The sequence below is a fragment of the Myotis myotis genome, unplaced genomic scaffold, assembly GCF_014108235.1.
Source record: "Myotis myotis isolate mMyoMyo1 unplaced genomic scaffold, mMyoMyo1.p scaffold_m19_p_19, whole genome shotgun sequence".
Taxonomy (NCBI): Eukaryota; Metazoa; Chordata; class Mammalia; order Chiroptera; family Vespertilionidae; genus Myotis; species Myotis myotis.
The window spans coordinates 977,894-993,978 of record NW_023416323.1 but is presented as its reverse complement, the minus strand read 5'-3'; the positions used below and the strand labels follow the sequence as shown (position 1 = coordinate 993,978).

Sequence of the window (16,085 nt, the reverse complement as noted above, 5' to 3'; positions counted from 1 at the left end):
AAAGCATAGTGATTAATGCAACTTAATGTCAACTGCTATAGCCTTTCTAAAGGTCAGTCACACATATTAAATTTAAGTAGACACATATGCTATGAAATCATTTCATTCTTGGGTATATATTCCAAAGAATTCTCACATTGGTCTCTTCCAAAGTGTTCCAATTTCTCACATATGTCTATAGCAGACATGTATGATGATATTCATTTCATTGTTATTGGCAAAGGCACTGGTAAGAGATAGGTAATATGGTGCAGAATATGAAGTTCTATGAACTTCTACTTTCTTTGATTTTGCTATTCATTTGGTAACTTCCTGAGATGAGTATTTTAAAATCAATTTTCAGCTTCTAACACTTACACATTTAAGGCTCAACATTCCCCTCTATGTATAAACTAAAACTACAGTTCCAATGATGAGTTTGACTTTTTCTTACAACATGTATGCTTTTGCTTCTGGCTAAGACTAAATGGTTTGCTTATGAAAATAACAGCTGCCGTTTGTCAATGTCCCAAGAGCAAAGCACTGTGTTGAATACGTGACATTGTCCCTAATCCTTCTAACAACTCAGTGATATTAGCCTTGCCTTACAAATGAAGACACTGAGACTGGGCTTGTTAGGAAGCTCATGCAAGGTCACACAGCCTGCAGTGGCAGAGTGAGAACTTGAACCCATGATGACTTGACCCGAGAGCCCAGGCAGACTCTCCCTGCACCCCTTACTGCCTCTCCATTCACTCCCTTACCCTTACAGGCTCTTGCCAAAGACTGTTATGCCATGGTTGAGAAGAGTCTTTTTGTTTAAAGAAAATTGTGTGCATCTGTGTGTTTGGGGGATTTATTGCTTGGTTTGGATTTCCTGCAGTAATATTTGGGGGAAGGTTGGGTACTGAATTATCTTCTCAAGGTTGAGCATCACTGTAATGAGGTAAAAGTTTGGCATCCTTGAGTATGAACAAATATTACACAAGACCCTACAAGTGTCAGGCAGATGGTTTTTATTCATTCAGTCACCAGATACTTCTGAAGAGGCTATTTCTTAGGGAGCATCGTTTGTGATGCTGTAAGAGATGGAAACAAACAGCAGGATCACTACCTGGAGCCTTTGTCCCCTTGATGATCCCTGCTTGTCCCATGACTAGAGCAGGGAACACTTGACCCTCACTAATAGGTTCTTTGAATACTTTAGTCAGATGTGCTGTCATTTGTGTCCCTCAAAATGACAGGTGGGGTGGTGTTGGTAGCAGTGGTTATGGATGTAAGATGACCACCTGACACTGACCCAGTAGAGTGAGAGCAGTTAGAATGAATTGGCTCCCTGAACTGCCAGTTTCTGATAACTTGACAATTTTATCATTATGAAGTGCCCCTACACATGTCAAGTAATTCTTTTTATTTTTTCTTAAAGTTCCCTAGGTCGAATATTAATATCACAAATGGTATAATTATATAAATGATTTGAAGCCTAGGATCATGGTACATTTCTCTAGAAAGGATTTTCATTTGCTTCTGCCAGGGCTGGAAGATGCTAACAAAATACGTTCACCTTTATGCAATGTCAGGGATTGAAGTGACTTGACACTTGGTTTCAGTCGTGATAAAAGATGCACAATTTCCTTTTGTGCTTATTCCTATGGTTGACGCTCTTGGGGTTTACCAGGAAGCCTCTGTGGTAGGCAATGGGTTTGTGTTGTTTAGTCCCCCGAACCCGCCCAAAGTGCTACTCAGCATCTCAATTAACAGAACTTATATTCTTCTAAATCCGACAGGCTAGAATCGCAAGACATTGCCGGAGACCTTCTCGGGCATTCCGGGAACAGCTTTGTCTGTTTTCTGCTCTGGAATTGTTGTCCACGAGGACGGTACTGTTGCCGTTTTCCGCTTAGCATTCTGGGATATGTAGTTCAGCGCTCCAGGTAGTCTGACATACTACTGTACACCTACTGCAAGACCAGGCTGTAAACGTGTTTTTTTTTCCCCCCCGCGGAATTCTGGGAAGTATAGGTCCAAAAGCTCCGTGTAGCCATAGGCACCTCCAGTCTTGGAGGACCGTGCTGTGGAATTCTGGGAGATGTAGTTCAGGGGCTTGGGTTCGTCACAAGCACTTCCGCCCCTAGACGCCGTAACAGCTATCGTTTCCCAGGTGGTGGTTATTGAGGTCGGTTATACACGGACCCATTCAAACTTCCCCCTACATGCGCCCGGGGCCAACAACCACCGGCCTTTCATTTGTGGAGAAAGAGGAGGAGCGGCTAGAAAACCGAGGTCTGAGGCTGAGATGGAGATTTGCGTTCCCCAGGGCGGAGCTTCTTTGCTATGGCGCGTCCCCGGGATGGGGCGGGCTCGGTCGCGCTTCCCGGGGTTTGAGGGTCTCCCGGGCGCTCTGCACCCCCACCCGGCTCCCTCACCTACCACTGCATTGGGTGGGTTACCTAACACCTCTGTGCCTTCGCTTGCTGTTCTGTAAAAGGGAAATAAAAGTAAAACCGTCCTAATAGGATGTTTGAAACACAAAAACGAGAATAGTACAAATAAAAGGTTTAATTAAAACCGCCTGGCACATGGGGTACTAATACTACCATAACTCTCTGAAAAGCGTCTATCCCGCAGTTAGATTCTACGAGCTCAGGAATCTGAATTGTCCTGGACTTCTAGCCTTTTTATTTTTATTTTTTTTTAAAATATATTTTTATTGATTTCAGAGAGAAAGGGAGAGGGAAAGAGAGCTAGAAACATCAATGATGAGAGAGAATCATTGGGCTGCCTCCTGCACGCCCCCTACTGGGGATCCAGGCGCAACCCTTGGCATGTGCCCTTGACAAAAATTGAACCCGGGACCCTTCAGTCCGCAGGAGGAGCTCTGTCCATTGAGCCAAACCGGCTAGGGCAGACTTCTGTCGGTTTATAGGGGCGGGTTGCCTCCAGCTGGTACCGGGGATGCGATTTATCAGGGATGCGAACACAATCCTGGATTTCACAACTTCCTTTATTTCCCCAGCCCTGACTTCTCAGAAAGCACTGCCCGGACGAGGAGGCAACAGAGCCCCAGGTGAGTAGGACTTGGCGTTCTTCTAACGATAGTCACATAAACTGGAGAATGAATGGGACATGTTCTTGGACAGGTATGGATAATGATTATAACTGAGCCTTAGTTGCTAAGTTCAATCTTTATGCAGATAAACATATTTCTGTCTCACAGTGGCTCTGGGAAGTGCTGCTCATTTCCCTTCGTTAAAGATGAGACTGAGATGCAGGAGACATGTTTGCCCAGGGTCACCCTGCTGGTGGGAGGCAGACCTGGGCTCGGAATCTAAGCAGACTGAGTGCAGCACCTGAGTTCATCCATCTCGTTGGTCTGTTCTTCTTGTCTAGAATCATAATGGGAAAGTAGGTAGGGACTGGATTGTGGGAACCTTGAGAGCCAGGTTTAGGCTAGTCTATATAGGAGTTTTTAAAATAGTTTTCTCAACGGTTCCACTATTTTATTTCAAGTAATGTGTATAAGGGTGAGGCAAAAGTAGGTTTACAGTTGTTTGTATAGAAAATAATACAAGAATGAGCTCTTTTTGTGTACTCACAACTGTAGACCCCCCCCCCCCCATATTATAAAAGTAACATAATCATTATGGAAAATTCAAACAGTACAGAAATATATAAATAAAATTTTAAATTACCCATAACCTTAGGATGTAAAGATAACCATTGCTCACCACGTAAAACAATGGTAATGTAGGAACTACTAGCTTTTACTTAACTTGATTTAATGATATTAAGATACATGAATTTAACTTGCTTTAATGTAGGCAGACTTTTCTTTTTTGTCCACTTTACTGTTTAGGTTAAAATAACATCCCTCTCCTGCATATTCTTTTCTTTTCTTTTTTTTTAAAAAATATATTTTATTGATTTTTTACAGAGAGGAAGGGAGAGGGATAGAGAGTTAGAAACATTGACAAGAGAGAAACATCAATCAGCTGCCTCCTGCACACCCCCTACTGGGGATGTGCCCACAACCAAGGTACATGCCCTTGACCGGAATCGAACCTGGGACCCTTCAGTCTGTAGGCCAACGCTCTATCCACTGAGCCAAACTGGCCAGGGCGCATATTCTTTTCTTAACTCAAATGAAATATTAACCTATGGTCAGGATGGGAGAGAGAAGCGACTGAGATGAATGTCTTTACTAAAATACCAATAAATGTGTCAAACTCAAAAAATATATATATATAACCATTGTTAACGTTTTGGCAACTCCGGTTGTCCGTTGTGTTAATTTCCGCTGCGGAGGCTGTTTCCTTTGGGGCTGCTGGCACACTGCAGTGCTTCTCAAACTGTGGTCCCCAAGCCAGCGGCATTGCATCGCTTGGGTAGAAGCGCCCAGCCTTGAGCCCTACCTTCTGATTTAGAATTTCTGCAGATGGGACCCAGGAATCCTGAGTTGATTCCTGCGCACAGGAAAATTTGGGAAAGTTGGGAAACATTCTTGTCTGGAAACCAAGGCCTAAAAATTTGACCCTGGCGACTGTCACAGATGAAACTGAATAGGACACACCAGAGCCCTACTCAGTCCAAGATTCTTCCCCCCACTAATTACTGTCAGCTGTCAGGTCTTCTTGCAAAATCCTGACATGAGCAGAAGGGAGCTGCAAGTATAGAGACAGAATGGACAGAGTTAGCGGTCTTGAAGATATATTTCTCCCCGGCCTAGGGGAGTGGATTGATTGCCGTCTTTTTAACTAGAGGACTTCTGTCTGAAGTAGGAAGATCACCTAGTACTTACCGTTAGTTAATATTACATACTTTGGCTGTGGTCATCATCACCAGAACTACTGTTGTTATTACTATGACTACTTCCTCATTTCTATAACTTTTTTATTTATTTAACTTTATACTTACAGAAAAGCTGCAAAGATAGTAGAAGGAATTCTCATATATTCTTTACCCAGATTCATCAGTTGTTTATGTCTTGCTTATTTGCTCTGTTGATCATCAGCCAAATTCCTCCAGGAACACACCTGTAATCAGAAAGTTAAGTTTAGTCCTAGTCGGTTTGGCTCAGTAGATAGAGCGTTGGCCTGCGGACCGAAGGATCCCGGGTTCAATTCTAGTCAAGGACCTGTACCTCGGTTGCAGGCTCCTCCCCGGCCAGGGTCCCCCTGGTCAGGGTGCATGCAGGAGGCAACCAATCAATGTGTTTCTCTCACATCGATGTTTCTCTCTGTCTTTCCCTCTCTCTTCCACTCTCTCTAAAATGAATGGAAAAATATCCTCGGGTGAGGATTTAAAAAAACACACACGTTTATTTTAGCTTGCTGCAGCAGGAAGCCCACACAGCACGGGGGAACCAGGGGATGGTGGCAAGAAGCAATTAGGGTTTTGGTATGTGTTAACTGCATGGGGGAGAGTGGTAGGCAGTAAGGGTTTGTTCTGGACTGGATGCTGTCAAGAAGCAGAAGCAGTTTTTTAAAATATGTTTTTATTGCCTTCAGAAAGAGGAAGAGAGAGGGAGAGAGGGACTGAAACATCAATGATGAAAGGGAATCTTTGATCAGCTGCCTCCTGCACATCCACTACTTGGGATCAAGCCCACAACCCGGGCATGTGCCCTGACCAGGAATCAAACCATGACCTCCTGGTTCATGGGTCCATGCTCACCCATGGAGCCACACCGGCCTGGCTAGAAGCAAAAGCACTTTGATTACCGAATATTGTAAGAATTTTTGCCTAGTAGTGGGAGAAACAAAATGAAATTGGGGTTGTCAGTTGTTCCCAAAGTAGTCACTCCTGTTAGCTGGGAGGGGCCATTCTTTGGCAATTTTTGTCAGCGTGGCAAGTCCTTGTTTCTGCGTTATGGAGTGTCCTGTCTTTTTCTTGTTCACCACCGTCACTGAGTGGTTCTGTCTGATTTTTGTTCATCAGTTGAAAGCATCAAGTTGTAGCTGTTGTGGCTTTAGCTTGTCAGAGTTCTTTTTTCCTCCTTCACAGCTCTATCGTACTCATAAGTTTGTTGTTGGTTTTTTCGGAACCATTTGAGAACAAGCCACAGACAGCGATCAAAATGGAATTACTTACGTTGATAACATACTGTTATCCAATCCACGGTCCCTATTTACGTTTTTGTTTTTGTTTTTTTTCTTTTTTCAGTTTTCCAATAAAGTGTTTGAGAGCAATTTTTCTTCTCTAGTTCAAGGTCCAGCCCAGTTACATACATTGTACTTGGTTTCTGTTACATTAGTCTCCTTGAATCTAGAATGATTCCTCTTTCTCTTTTTTTGCTCTTGATATTTGTACAGTCTTGCAAATTATTTTTTAAAAAAATAAAAAAGAAGGAAAAAATTTAAAAAAATTAAAAAAAAAAAAAAAGAAGGAAATGTCACTTTGTTGGTGTTTCCCCAACTGGTGGTCTCAGCTTAGTTTTCTTGGTTAAGGTGTTTGCCAGGTTACTGTTTTTCTTTTTACAATTAATACTTTGAGAATATGTAGCTATCTTGTTCCTCACCAGACTTTCACCGATTTTAGCATCCATAGATGATTTTCTAACTATCTTTCACCTACGTCTATTAGTTTGTATTCTGCCATGACAGAGTTCTAAGATCTCTCCCTTCTCACCCACTTTTCATGTATCCTCACATCTGTAACAATGTATTTATAACGTAGATTCCTGTCTGTTTAATTTAAATTAGGTATGGACTGTCAAACTATTTTTTTAAAAATATATTTTATTGATTTTTCACAGAGAGGAAGGGAGAGAGATAGAGAGTTAGAAACATCGATGAGAGAGAAACATCGATCAGCTGCCTCTTGCACATCCCCCACCGGGGATGTGCCCGCAACCCAGGTACATGCCCTTGACCGGAATCGAACCCGGGACCTCTCAGTCTGCAGGCTGACGCTCTATCCACTGAGCCAAACCGGTTTCGGCACAAACTATTTTTTGTATTGTTGCAGCATCATGGATTTTAATTAATCTTCTTTATCTCTGTGCATATTCATCAGAAGGGCTTTACAATAAACTTCCTGCTTCAAAATAAACTTTACACATTGTTATACCGCTTACAAAAAGTTGTCTGTGTCCATTTAAATATTATTGTTGAGGTAGTGTGTTATGGAAAAAACAAAACCAGAGATTTTTCAGAAGTTATGAGTCTATAACATGACAAAGCAACAATCCCTGAATGCCATGTATCTTACATCACTCTGCTGGTAGAAATCGCATTTACAAGGATAGTATCAAATTATAAAATATCGTCTTATTTCTGTGGTTGCAAAGAAGTGTTCTTAGAACTGTCTACTTTATGACAATCCCATGAGATTGATACTGTTATTCTTGCCTACTTGTAAGTGACAGAATTGAGGCAGAGATGTTAATAATTTCACCAAGATGACCCTGTTAGTGGATAGCCTCGCCAGGATTTCAACCCGTGCGTGTTAGCTCCGGCGCCTGCTCTTACCATACCCAGCACAAGAATTACTACTGAAGAAGCTACAGGCACACTGGTGATGGGGCCACTGTGTGTGGTTGGGCAGGTACCTGGCGTCCACGCCAAGTTCTGTTCAAGCTGCATGCGCTGCTGCCACCCTGAGGAATGGGCACCTTTGCAAATTCACAATGAGCAGCCACATGGGTTAGTGACATACTTGACCAGTTCTCACTGACTTTTTTCTCCTTTCCCAGTCTGTCTTCTTACAACTCCGTTTCCCCAGAGAGAAAAAGAAAAAATGAGCGTGTTCCAGGTGAGTAGGGCTTGCCTTTTTGCTTTTGAAAATGCTGTTTCAGCGCTCAGAGCCGAGGCACAAGTTTTTCTCTCTCAGGGAATGTCCAGGCATTTGAGGAGCTGGTGAGTGTGGCAGGTGCTTGTTTTGTCCCTTCTAAGTTTAATTGCTTTTGGCTTTACTTTTTGTTTCATCATTTTTTTAAAAATATATTTTATTAATTTTTTACAGAGAGGAAGGGAGAGGGATAGAGAGTTAGAAACATCGATGAGAGAGAAACATCGATCAGCTGCCTCGTGCACACCCCCACTGGGGATGTGCCTGCAACCAAGGTACATGCCCTTGACCGGAATCGAACCTGAGACCCTTCAATCCGCAGGCCAACGCTTTATCCACTGGCCCAAACCGGTTAGGGCTGTTTCATCATTTTTTTTTATTTCACAAATAAGAGAAACATTAGTTGAAATGAAAAACATCTCCCTTGCTACTTCCCTTTTATATTTCCATTCTCTTCATCATATGTATTCATACTGTGTATTTGTATTCAGAACAAAGATACAAATTTAAATTGGTTTTTAAATTTAATACTACATAACTTTTAAAAATGTTTTTATTGATTTGAGAAAGGGAGAGGGAGAGAGAGAAACATCAATGAGAGAAACATCAATGAGAGAGAAACATCAGTCGCCTGCCTCCTGCACGCCCCTGACTGGGGATCAAGCCCTCAACCCTGGCATGTTCCCTGACCTGGAATCGAATTGGTGACCACTTGGTACATGGGACGCTGCTCATCCAACTGAGCCACACCAACCAGGGCTATAACACTCGTCTTTGTTATATCATGTTCTCATCAAATTTATGTACTTATTTTTTTAAAACTATTCACTCTTCATAGACATTAGTTTAGGACTTTTACTGTTTTAAGAACACTACAGTAGCTTTTCTGCACTGAACCTTTTCCCTCAAAAAACCAATTCTAAAAAAAAAATACTGCCTTTTAAAATCTTTTACATACTAGGTATTCAAAATAGAAAAGTATGTTTTTTATGTGCTGCCTTGGATTTTTTTTTTTTTTGTAGAATACTCAAATATGGCTCAATGCATCAGGATCCAACTACTGCTTCACACCGATAAAATGCTGTTAGAAGTTTTCTCACTACAAGAGCTAGATTCTGTCCCTGTACCTGAATCGTACATGGCCTGTGTGTATTTTATGTACTGTTTACTTTTTTTTTCTTCATGTATTTTTTTTTTAATTAAAGTAATACATGACCTTTGTTTTAAAAGTCCAGTGGGGCCCTGACCGGTTTAGCTCAGTGGATAGAGTGTCGGCCTGTGGACTCAAGGGTCCCGGGTTCGATTCCGGTCAAGGGCATGTACCTTGGTTGCGGGCACATCCCCGGTGGGGGGTGTGCAAGAGGCAGCTGATCGATGTTTCTCTCTCATCGATGTTTCTAACTCTCTATCTCTCTCCCTTCCTCTCTGAAAAAAATCAATAAAATATATATTAAAAAAATAAAATAAAATAAAAGTCCAGTGGGCCCTACCTGGTTTGGCTCAGTGGATAGAGCATCGGCCTGTGGACTATGCAGCAGTTGCCAACCTTTCGGACCTCACAGACCACCAGTGGGCAACTGCTGGAATAAAGGGCCCCAGGTTCGATTCCGGTCAAGGGCATATGCCTGGGTTGCGGGCTTGATCCCCAGTGGGGGGTGTGCAGGAGGCAGCCGATCAATGATTCTCTCTCATCATTGATGTTTCTATATCTCTCTCCCTCTCCTTTCCTCTCTAAAATCAATAAAAGAAATATTTTTTTAAAATAAAATGTCCAGTGGTTTGCCCGGCTATTGTGGCTCAGTGGTTGAACAATGACCCATGAACCAGGAGGTCATGGTTCAATTTCCAGTTAACACACATGCCCAGGTTGCAGTCTCAATCCTCAGTAGGGATCATGCAGGAGGCAGCCAATCGATGATTCTTCCTCATCATCGATGTTTCTGTCTCTCTCCCCCTCTCCCTTTCTCTCTGAAATCAATAACAACATATTTTAAAAAACCTAGTGCAGTGGTTTTAGAGGACTTGTCACTGCATTGACACTTCAGAACAATTTTATGAAGATATTTTTGGTTTCATCTTTATTTTTAATGAAAAGAAAATAGGTTATGAAAAATAAGGAACCTGCTCAAGTTCACACAGAAAAGCAAGTCTCAGAGTATTGTACTCGAGTGAAATACAGAGACAGGAGGAAAGAATTTTTATATATATATATGTATATATATATCTATATATATATTATTTATTATATATATTATATATTTTTTTAATATATTTTTAAAAAATATTAATTTTAAAATATAATTTTTAAATATATTTATTTATTATATATATATTTTATTGATTTTTACAGAGAGGAAGAGAGAGAGATAGAGAGTTAGAAACATCGATCAGCTGCCTCCTGCACACTCCCCACTGGGTATGTGCCCACAACCAAGGTACATGCCCTTGACCGGAATCGAACCTGGGACCCTCGAGTCTGCAGGCCGACGCTCTAGCCACTGAGCCAAACCAGTTAGGGCAGGAAAGAATTTTTGATATAGTTCCATATAATGCTCCTCACCTGGTTCCCATCTCAGTGGGATTAAAACAGTAAACATTTCTAGGGCAATGGGGTATATATATATATATATAGAGAGAGAGAGAGAGAGAGAGAGAGAGAGAGCACACCATTGATTTGCTGCCTCCTGCGCACCCCACACTGAGGATCGAGCCCGCAACCCAGGCATATGCCCTGACCGAGAGTCGAACTGTGACCACCTGGTTCATAGGTTGATGCTCCACCACCGAGACACACCGGCTGGGCACAATGAAAATATTAACTAAAATGTAGAACCTTTTTAGTCAGGATACAGTATTTAGAATTCTGGGGAGTTTATTCATAACACTGCTCAGTGTGAGAGCACTGGGTAAACATACAAAGCTTTTTTTTCATAGCAGCATTCTTGTCGAGGCTGCAGAAAATCAGTGTGTGGCGTTGGCAGGACAGAAGAAGGAAAAGGGCCGGGAGATTTCCAAGTTGTTCAGAGCAGCTTCCTACCCATCCTCCTCACCTTGTCAGTGCTGCCCTCCCCCCCCCCCTTTTTTAAATATATTTTATTGATTTCAAAGCAGAAGGGAGAGGGAGAGAGAGATAGAAACATCAATAATGAGAGAGAATCATTGATTGGCTGCCTCCTGTGCATCCCTACTGGGGATCAAGCCCACAACCCAGGCACGTGCCCTTGACCGGAATCAAACCCGGACCCTTCAGTCTGCAGGCGGACGCTCTATCCACTGAGCCAAACAGGCTAGGGCTGTGCTGCCCCTTTTCCAGTGGACACTGGGTGTAAGATTGAGGTGTACATGTTTGTTGTAGGAGCCGGTGACATTCAAGGACGTGGCTGTGGCCTTCACCGAGGAGGAGCTGGGGCTGCTGGACGCTGCCCAGAGGAAGCTGTACCGAGATGTGATGGTGGAGAACTTCTGGAACCTGGTCTCAGTGGGTGAGGACAGGCGCCCTCTGCAGTATCTTTGTGACCTTGGGGTTAAGGCTTTGGGGCTCTTGGAATGGGCTCCCTCATTTTGGTTTACTGGACTTTTGCCAGTTCCTGTGGGACCCAAGTGGATGTTTCTGGTCTTTCTAAATAGGATGTTTCAGGGGTTTTTTTCACTTTGTTTTGTAGAAGAACTATAAATGGTCAGTCTGCTGCTATACCTCTTCTATATTCTTTTTAAAATTTCACTCCTCGTCCATTAGTGAATTATAAAGCCAATTTATTTAGTCCGCTCTGCAGTTTTTAATGAAATAAAAGAGGGTAGTCCTGGCCAATGTGGTGTAGTTGGTTGGAGTGTCTTTCTGTACACCGAAAGGTCGAAGGTTCCCAGTCAGGGTACATACCTAGGTTTCAGCTTCAGTCCCCTGTCGGGCATGTATGAGAGCAGCCCATCAATGTTTTTCTCTGACATCTCTCTCTCTCTTTCACCTTTCCTCTCTCGCTAAAAAAATCAAAGACTATGTCCTTGGGTAAGGATTTAAAATATATATCTCAGAGCTCCTTAAGAAGAATAGAACAGTCCCACCACTATGGCTCAGTGGTTGAGTGTCAACCTGTGAACCAGGAGGTCATGGTTTGATTCCCAGTCAGGGCACATACCTGGGTTGCGGGTTCGATCCCCATTGGGGGGCCTGCAGCAGGAGCAATCAATCAATGATTCTCTCTCATCATTGATGTTTCTATCTCTCTCTCCCTCTCCCTTCCTCTCTGAAATCAATAAAAATATATATTTTTAAAAAGAATAATAGAACATTGCAGCTAATATTGGCCAGTTGCATGCGTGGTCTGAGAGCCGTTGGGAGGAGATTTAATGAAAATAGACAACAGAACTGTGCCATTTGCCTTCTGTTATAGTAATACATATCTGTGTGTACTAGTATAGTATGTGTTTGGATCATAGAGTAAATGCTGTTTCTTCAATAGGCCATGCTAAAATATTTTTTGAAAAACACTGCTTTTAATATCTTGAATATGCAGTTAGAACTCAAATTTTAGCTCCATTGTATTCAATTGAAACTTGTGACTTTGCATGTTCTCAGGACATCAACCCTTCAGACAAGATATATTAGATCTAGAAAGAGAAGAGAGGCTTTGGATGATGAATACATCACCCCAGATGGAGAGAAATTCAGGTAAGAACCAAGCAATTATGAGTTCTCGTAGTTACCTGCATTATCTGTTTCATTCCTCACCACCCCTGTGCCCACGCCCAGTTGAAATTGTCAGATCTTTTTCCTGGATTATTGGAACAGCTTCGTACTGGTTGCCTGTTCTCAGAAAATAGCTTGTGAGTTAGTCTCCGCCTTGTAAGAGTTGCCCAGCTCCATCTCATTTGATTCTTGCAAAGTCTCCATCCATAAGAAATGGATCTTACATCATTACCTCTACAAACACTTTAATTGTTTAGATTTATATGTATGACTTTAGAAAGCATTTCATGTAATGAAACCTTTACTGCTTCTGATGATTCTCTGATAATTTCTAGTCTGTGTCTTCAAATATTTATCACAAGCTACTGAGTTTATTTCACAGCTCACTAATAAAGTACATCCTCACTTTGGAAATCATTCTTGTTAAAGGCCAATGTATCTCCATATAAAGTTTTTCATGCTATTTTCAAGGAGATAGCATTCTTTCCTACCCTCTAAATTTTTATTTCTACGTAGGAAAATAACATGTTAGACAGGACAAAAATCTCAGAAGAACCCAGATCATCCAGCTTTTCTTTCATTCCAAGTGATTCTTAGCACCTTTGATTTTATCCTCAGCGTTAAACCTCTTGGTGTGCCACTGCCTCTACTGCAGCCTTTCATCTTCTCAGCATACTATACTTTCCAACCCTTTTTCTAGTTCAGATACTTTCCTTGTAAAGGCACTTTTGCTTCTATGACTTGGTTCAAACTTAAGCTGGGATTTACAGTTATAGAGAATCCCAGAAATCAAACTCTGATTCATCTGTATATGCATTTTTTGAGCACCTACTAACTGCCGGGCACTATTACAGCTGCAAGCATCCAAAATGCTTTTCTTTACTGATACTGTGTTATGGTAGGAAAGACATGTAATTTATGAAAAATGATTAAAATAGTACGTCAAATGGCCATCATTTTGTTTTCACTGGGTTTCGTTCATGAGAAGAGGTTGGCTCACCCCCTGCTTTCTGTCAGGATATAAACCAGAAAATGCCATATGTATTAAAAAAAAAAAAAAAAAGCTGAACCATCCCAAGGATCATTAGTTGTATACTGTGTGTCCTAAGTGTGAAATCTTGAATCTTTAAACAAAGTTTTCACTTGTCCATATCTCTAAATAATTTGTCTATATAGGCAAGAGCAGTCGAAGTGAGTTGAGGACTGTTCAAGACAGAGGACTACATGAAGAGCTTTCCTGCTGGCAGATCTGGCAGCAGATTATAAATGACTTAACCCGGTGTCAGGACTCTAGGATAAATAGTTCTCAGTTCCACAAACAAGGTGAGTCCCTCTGTCAGGTTGGGGCAGGACCGACTACTCCAATTTCTGAAGATGAAAACTACTCACTCAATCATCAAATGGATGGTCCCACTGACACTGGAAATCCAGAGTTTCAAACTTTGAGAACCCAGAGTTTTTGGAGGAAAACTTCCCTGACTGAGTCACAGAATTATCAGAATAGATATCAACAGTTTTCCATGAAAAGTAACTCCTGTCGGCATAAATGGGATGTCAACACCAGCAGTTGGGTATCACATCGCCTTGATGATTGTGGAGTACACAGAAGTGAAAAATGTTGTAGGTACAATAATTATGAAAGAGACAGCATGAAAATATCAACATTGGATTTAAATAATGTGACTCACATGGGACGAAAACCTTACCAGTGTAATGAGTGTAAGAAAATCTTCAGTGATCTCTCCACCTTTGATCTTCATCAGCAAGCACACTCAAAGGAGAAGTCATATGTATGTAGTGAGTGTGGAAAAGGCTTCTGTTATAGATCAGTTCTTCATATTCATCAGAACGTTCACCTGGAAGAAAAAAGGTATAAGTGTGTTAATGATTGTGGTAAGGAATTCAGTGAGAGCTCACATCTGCAAAATCATGAGAAAGTCCTCATGGTAGAGAAACCATTTAAATGTGAGGAGTGTGGGGAAGGCTTCCGTCGTAGATCCGCACTTACTGTTCACTGTAAATTACACATGGGAAAGAAACCATATAATTGTGAGGCCTGTGGGAGGGCCTTCAGCCAGGCCTCTCATCTCCAGGACCATCAGAGAGTCCACACTGGGGAGAAGCCATTCAAATGTGATGTGTGCGGGAAGAGCTTCAGTAGGAACTCACATCTTCAGTCCCACCAGAGAGTCCATACAGGAGAGAAACCATATAAATGTGACGAGTGTGGGAAGGGCTTCATCTGCAGCTCAAATCTATACATTCATCAGAGGGTTCACACAGGAGAAAAACCCTACAGATGTGAGGAATGTGGTAAAGGCTTTAGTCGGCCCTCAAGTCTGCAGGCCCATCGGGGAGTCCACACCGGGGAGAAATCATACGTATGTAATGTGTGTGGCAAAGGCTTTACTCTGAGTTCAAATCTTCAAGCCCATCAGAGAGTCCACACTGGAGAGAAACCCTACAACTGCAATGAGTGTGGGAAGAGCTTCCGGAGGAATTCCCACTATCAGGTTCATCTGGTGGTCCACACAGGAGAAAAACCCTATAAATGTGACGTATGTGGGAAGGGCTTCAGTCAGAGTTCATATCTTCAAATCCATCAGAAGGCTCACAGTATAGAGAAACCTTATAAGTGTGAAGAGTGCGGCCAGGGCTTCAATCAGAGTTCACGACTTCAGGTTCACCAGCTGATCCATACTGGGGAGAAACCATACCAATGTGAAGAATGCGGGAAAGGATTCAGTCGTAGAGCAGACCTTAAGATCCATTGTAGAATCCACACAGGAGAGAAGCCGTATAATTGTGAGGAGTGTGGGAAGGTCTTCAGGCAGGCTTCAAATCTTCTGGCCCATCAGAGAGTCCACAGTGGGGAAAAGCCATTCAAATGTGATGAGTGTGGGAAGAGCTTTGGGCGGAGTTCACACCTTCAAGCCCATCAAAAAGTCCACACTGGAGAAAAGCCATACAAATGTGAGGAGTGTGGGAAGGGTTTTAAGTGGAGCTTGAATCTTGACATGCATCAGAGGGTCCACACAGGAGAGAAACCATATAAATGTGGGGAGTGCGGTAAGTACTTCAGTCAGGCCTCGAGTCTTCAGCTTCATCAGAGTGTCCACACTGGAGAGAAACCATACAAATGTGATGCGTGTGGCAAAGTCTTTAGTCGGTCTTCACAGCTGCAGTCTCATCAGAGAACTCACACTGGGGAGAAACCTTACAAGTGTGAGATATGTGGTAAGAGCTTCAGTTGGCGATCAAATCTTACAATTCATCACAGAATCCATGCTGGGAATAAATCTTCTAACAGTGATAGTGCTGATAAGAACATGAGAAGGTCCACACAGGTAAAATGTTTTATAAAGTGATTTTTTAAAAAATACTCAAGTGTTGTGTGAATTCTTCCAATCATCAAGTTCAAAAGAAACTTTATTTTTCATTAAAGCAGTGTTTCAACCATAGCTTACCATATCCCAGTAGTCAGCAGGCTACACAGCAGAGAAGCAAATGCTTGTAAGTGTATAGTAAGGGCTTCAGTTAAAACTTTGACCTTTATTAAATACTAGAAGCCTGGTACACAGATTCATGCCCTGGTGGGGTTCCTCGGCCTGGCCTGCACCCTCTCGAATTCCAG

At 42.1% G+C, this 16,085-nt stretch overlaps 1 protein-coding gene across 2 annotated transcripts; it reads left to right on the top strand.

Annotated features, from left to right (window-relative positions):
• The first annotated feature begins 2,084 nt into the window (after nt 1-2,084).
• Nucleotides 2,085-15,824, top strand: LOC118674083 (zinc finger protein 226-like). 2 transcript variants are annotated; one of them, XM_036345311.1, is made up of 6 exons: nt 2,085-2,262; nt 2,996-3,046; nt 7,673-7,731; nt 11,123-11,249; nt 12,341-12,433; nt 13,628-15,824. In XM_036345311.1, exons 1-6 carry the CDS (start codon nt 2,193-2,195, stop codon nt 15,817-15,819), a joined length of 2,592 nt encoding a protein of 863 aa, XP_036201204.1. In that variant the 5' UTR covers nt 2,085-2,192; the 3' UTR covers nt 15,820-15,824. The 2 variants fall into 2 exon arrangements, with proteins under 2 accessions (XP_036201204.1, XP_036201205.1); XM_036345312.1 differs by lacking the exon at nt 2,085-2,262 and adding an exon at nt 8,790-8,912 and having other exon boundaries at nt 3,008-3,046.
• The last annotated feature ends 261 nt before the right edge of the window (nt 15,825-16,085 follow it).

Excerpts from the sequence above, each read along its gene's own strand:
- LOC118674083 (XM_036345311.1), top strand. The coding sequence starts at position 2,193 with ATGCGCCCGGGGCCAACAACCACCGGCCTTTCATTTGTGGAGAAAGAG. Across the intron at positions 11,250-12,340 it reads CTGGAACCTGGTCTCAGTGG|GACATCAACCCTTCAGACAA; the intron begins GTGAGGACAGGC and ends GCATGTTCTCAG. Across the intron at positions 12,434-13,627 it reads CCAGATGGAGAGAAATTCAG|GCAAGAGCAGTCGAAGTGAG; the intron begins GTAAGAACCAAG and ends TTGTCTATATAG.